Source organism: Myotis davidii, unplaced genomic scaffold (assembly GCF_000327345.1).
Source record: "Myotis davidii unplaced genomic scaffold, ASM32734v1 scaffold111, whole genome shotgun sequence".
Lineage (NCBI taxonomy): Eukaryota > Metazoa > Chordata > Mammalia > Chiroptera > Vespertilionidae > Myotis > Myotis davidii.
In genome coordinates this window covers 2,681-7,638 of record NW_006284347.1, presented here as the reverse complement: position 1 = coordinate 7,638, position 4,958 = coordinate 2,681, and the positions used below count along the sequence as shown (strand labels likewise).

Sequence of the window (4,958 nt, the reverse complement as noted above, 5' to 3'; positions counted from 1 at the left end):
ACAAAGTGGGGAATCCAGGGTGACAAAGGGGGTGCCATGTCTTTGTTTGAGTAATTACGTATTTATCCGAATGTATCTTCCGAGAAATATAAGTCCAACCCGGACCGAGCATCTCCCTGGTAGTCTTGCTTGGGACAAGGCCGAGTGAAGAGTGTTAGTTTGTTTAACTTTCACTTAAGGAAAACCTTCAAATAGATAGCTGTGCAGGTGGACAGGACATTTGGGCAGGTGGATAGGACATTTGTGCAGGTGGATAGGACATTTGTGCAGGTGGATAGGACATTTGTGCAGGTGGCCTGCAGGTGACAAAGGTGTGGGAGGCCCGGCTCTGGTGAGAGACAGAGGAGGGTGTCTCTAGCAGCGGGGATGGGGTCTGGTCCACCTCACAAAGGCTTTTGGCCTCCGGGGAATTGTGACAGGAAAGCCTGGAGTTCCTCTGCCCACAGGCCCCACTTCCCAGGCTGCTGGCCAGGTCAACCTGAGAGCAGAAGGCCCCACCCCGGGGAAGGAAGCAGCGGTCCACCTGAAACTGGGGCACATGACTCGCTGTCACCACTGGACAGTGCCTGGTCCTAGCAGGGGGCACCAGCTTGGTCAAAGGGCAGCCTAATGGGGTACATGGGGCCCCAAACCCTGAGCCCTCTTCCGAACTCCACCATGACTGCTGGGAAGGCACTTGTCTCTGTCCCCAGAGTCTCCATCTTTGGGGTGGGCCGTCTTGGGACCCTTTCTGCTATAAACGCATTTGCTGCTGCTTCTGTACTGGCCTGGCGTCCAGATCCCGTCCCCATTGTCCTTCCTCCCAAAAGCTGCACCTGATCTGAGTTCCTGGCCTTGAACCTATGATAGTTCCTACCTTTTCTCTCCACCTCCTTCTCATCCTTGGAGGCTCTGTGGCTGAGCCCCTTACACCCCTAAACTCCCTCCCTGCTCCCCACCTACTCGAAGGGAATGCGGTTCTCACAACCAATCCGTGGGACCTGCCCAGTCCCAACTAGGTTTCTCATGGAAGTGCTGGGAAGCGGCAGGCCAGGTGCGGGCGTCAGGCCCTCACTGCTGACGCCTGGCTGGGCCCCTCTTTCCAGCCCACGGAGAACATCACCTTCCAAATGGAGTCCCAGGTGGCGAAGCAGGAAGAGGAGTTTCAAAAGCCCAAGTACATCTTCCACGGCTTCATGGAGAGACTCTGGGCGTACCTGACCATCCACCAACTGCTGGAGCGAATGTGGGTGGCCTGCACCCCCAAGGGCCTGCTGGGGAGGCCACACACGGCCTCAGTGTCTCCCCAAGCTCCTCATGGGTGGGACAGCACAGGTGGCCTGGGCATCTCCTAGGTATGGAGAGAGGGGGATCATGGAGTGGTGTCTGAGCTGCAGACTCTCCCAGTAGGGACCCGCCCTCACCCCCAAGGGTCTGGAAGGGAGGGAGAATGGAGCTAGGCATCCAGGACCTGCTGTCCCTCTGATGCTCTCTACCTGCAGGGTTTCCGCATCCGATGCTGAGAAGCAGGCCCTGGAGACCCAAGCTCTGGGCTTGTCGCTCAACTATAGCTTTGTCACCCCCCTCACATCCATGGTGGTCACCAAACCTGAAGGCCAAGAACAGTCTCAAGTTGCTGAGAAGCCCGTGGAAAATGGTGGGTGTAACAGTGGGCTCCTAGCTCTGTGGCAGCAGAGTTTTGACCCAGTCTCTCCCCCCACGCCCCTCCCCCACATCCTGACCAAGACCCTAACCCGGCCACACAGACTCCCAGGACCCCCAGGAGATGCATCCCATTTCATTGATGAGGAAACGGAGGCCAGGTCTCCTGACCCTCTCATATGCACTGCAGCTCTGTGGTGCTGGTGTGGGGAAGCAGGTTAAATATGGACTTCAAACACTGGGTCCCGCATTGTCATGTTAACAACAGCAAACAAAAGGACCCAGGGAAGGAAGGAAGATTACCTGTCCCAACTAAAACTAGGACAGTAGTCCTCTTTTTGAAAGATGGAGGGATGCAAACCAGGTGTAAGGGTCTTAAGTCACTCCAAGTCATCTTTCTACTCAACCAAGACAATTGCTGGCCAGGGCATCTCCAGCCCAGCCTGCTGCCAGGAGGGGCATTGTCTGCCCAAGCACGTTGGTGCATTTAATCACCTGTTCGTTCAGATATTGTCTGTCCTGGCGCTAGTGGCACCACCCCCATCCAGCTGGATGCACACTCAGGTCTCTCTGATTTCCAGGTCGCACTGTCTTCAGACATAGAGCCATGGGACACCCACTGTCCAAAGGAGCAGGTAACAAAGGATCAGCGGTGGTGGGAGGGGAGATTGACAGACCCTTGACCTTGGCCACAGGCTGGGCTCTGCCCCGACTGTGGGTGAGTGGTTTGCTTGGCTCACCTGGCTGGTGGCAGGGCTGGGACTCAAGTTCAGGTGTGTCTATGCTGGAACTTTTGTTAGTGGCAGAAGAAACTGATGTCCCAACAGGGTGGGAGGAGTTCAAGAAGGGTTCCTTTTCCGCTTTGAATTTCTCCTGGCTGAAGGGGGAGAGGCTCTCAGAGTGGAGGGCGTGGGGAAGGGAGCCATCTGCCCTCTGTACATGCGTCTCCCGGGGTGGGTCCCAGAGCCCTGGTGGTGGGAACCCATGACTCTGCTTGAGCCAAGACTGCTCAAAGGTGTCAACCTTTCTAAAGCTGGAGTTTCCCCGTACGTTCGACTTCATAAAGTGGCCGAAATGAGTATTGGACCACCTGGATTTCCTGTTCCTTCCAATTATCTTTTTCCATTCTCTAAATCGGACCTGGATCCGAGGCTACCAAGCGAGACAGGTGAGCCACTTTCTGACCTCGAGGCCTCATTACCCCAAGGGGAGGGTAAGCCTGCCTGTAGAGCTGGATGAGAGCCAGCACCCTGCACAGGGCTGGGCACCGACCAGGCAGACTTGCTGTGGGGCTTGACATGAAGCAGTGTGTCATTTAGTTTCACTGAACCAGACTCATTACACTCTGCAGGCTGGCTCAGGATGGAACCTTCTAGAAAGGGAAGGCTCCCACCATTCCCCTAGCCATGAGTGGCCCCATGAGCTGTTTCTGATCTCCAGTCTGGATTCAGACCCAGCCCAACACCAGGCTGGACCCTGTCTCCTCAGTTTTTCCTAAAAGTGTGCTCTCCTAGGTTGGGTGAACGTGGGGCAGGGGTCGCAGGGCTGGAGCTTGGTGGGTGCAGGTGGCAGTGATGGCTGGAGGGCGTGCTGATTGCGCTGAATCCTGACTGCCTTCTCCCTTTCCGTTTCTGGCCAATCCTATACTAGAATCTTTCTCCTTCTCCACTCCCCTGGTGTTTGATTACCTGGATGAAACAATGGAAGGTACGCCCTCAGACCAGATTCCCTGAAGTAGACGACTGCCCTATAGCAGGAAGACCCTGGGATGGGAGAGCCCTGGGGATCTCTAGGAACCTGTTACATGTTTCTCAATGTTGAAGTGGAGAAGGAACCCTGGCCACATTTATACACTATCCCATCCTTCAGTTCCCCTTGCCCCCAAATGCGAGGAAGGGGATGCCTAAACAACGACTTTTTCTTTCAGAAACAAGCCCAACAGCCCCACCACCAGGTAAGCTGCCTGCCCCCCGGAGCCCCCCTTCCCGTTGCTGCCCTCCAGATGTTCTACCTGCCTCAAGAACCGCATCTGCTGCCCCAGCCCCCATCCAGGCTTCGACCTTCATCCTGCCTCTGCCTGGGCAGAGCGGGGACCAGCTCTGTGTGGACATCAAGAGCACCCGTGGGCCATTATTACTCCTGCTCTCAGACCCTGACCAAGGTGAGGCCCTGAGCAGTCATGTTCCAGAGAAACCCTCTGCAGTCAGTGCCCAAATCGAGCTAGAGGCAAAAGCCCAGAAGAGGAGGCCAGGGCTGTTTGAGGGGCATATGAGGCTGCACAGGGTCACACAGGAGTGACTGGGCCTTGGCAGACAAGTGGGGGTTTACTAGGGAGAGGCAGAGGTTGGCAGAAGCCCAGAGCCCTGAAAGATAGTAGTGGGACCATAGAGAGTCTGGAGGAGATGAAAGGCAAGAGGAGGGAGGTGTGCTGACCAGACCTGCTCCCCACCCCCCAGAAGGGTCGTACTGGTTGAGCTGAGATGTCAAGACAGACGTGGGGACATACAGCACTCAGGGAGGTTCACACACGGTCTCTCACCTCCACACACCAGGCCTAGAGTCTGTTTGCTCCCTGAGGGCGCGGACCAATGATTTGCCATCTCACTCTTGGCCATGGCACCTAGCTCAGGGCCCCGCACACTAATGCGCTTTATCAGTGTTCATGGACTTCAGACACGATCGCCCTTCTCAGAGGGCTCATCTGAAAGTGTCCATCACTGAGGATTTGTGGTGCTTCCAAAGTCAAATGCAACCAAGGGAGGAGAGAAAAGATTGTGGAAAGCATTCTCCAGTGTGAGGGAATGCTGGGAAAGGGCAGTGAGGAGGGGGTTGGTGAAGGACAGTTCTCAGGGACGTAATCAGAGCGGGCCATGCCTCTGACCTCTGCTCCCGGCTCTCTCAGGTCTCGAGGTGATTGGTGAATATGACATGGAGAAGGCCCAGTTCTCAGTGATCGAGGTGACTTTCAATAATCTCCAGCTACAGGTCCAGGTGTCCCCTGAGCAGGTGGTAGTGACTAGGGACCGAAGAAGCTCTCAGTACAAATGGAAGGAGACGCTGTTCATGGTGATGCCTGGGTAAGCCTCAGGCGGCGTACCAGCAATGACCTCTCAGGCTACGTTAGCCAGTGCCAGTGCTGACCGGTGGCCTGAGGCCACAGGCTTGGGGATGAAGTGCTTGGGCTGGGCATGAGTCCTCTGCAGTGGGCCGCCCCCACCCGTTGGGCAGAGCCATACCTCTTTTTCTTTGGGGGCACTAGTGGTTGTCCCGGAGACCTGGCTGCTCACGCACGGTCATGCCCCTGAGCGCTGCCCCCT

The 4,958-nt window shown here is 56.1% G+C and overlaps 1 protein-coding gene across 1 annotated transcript in view; it reads left to right on the top strand.

The window, feature by feature from the left end:
• ITIH4 (inter-alpha-trypsin inhibitor heavy chain family member 4) overlaps nucleotides 1–4,950 on the top strand; it is an 11,751-nt gene extending 6,801 nt beyond the window's left edge. Inside the window, exons 5-11 of the mRNA XM_015570985.1 lie at nucleotides 999–1,225; nucleotides 1,482–1,636; nucleotides 2,223–2,276; nucleotides 2,675–2,866; nucleotides 3,262–3,348; nucleotides 3,644–3,802; nucleotides 4,544–4,950. Coding sequence (XP_015426471.1) covers nucleotides 999–1,225; nucleotides 1,482–1,636; nucleotides 2,223–2,276; nucleotides 2,675–2,866; nucleotides 3,262–3,348; nucleotides 3,644–3,802; nucleotides 4,544–4,722 — 1,053 coding nt within the window. The 3' untranslated portion in view covers nucleotides 4,723–4,950. The remainder of the gene's footprint in view (nucleotides 1–998; nucleotides 1,226–1,481; nucleotides 1,637–2,222; nucleotides 2,277–2,674; nucleotides 2,867–3,261; nucleotides 3,349–3,643; nucleotides 3,803–4,543) is intronic.
• The last annotated feature ends 8 nt before the right edge of the window (nucleotides 4,951–4,958 follow it).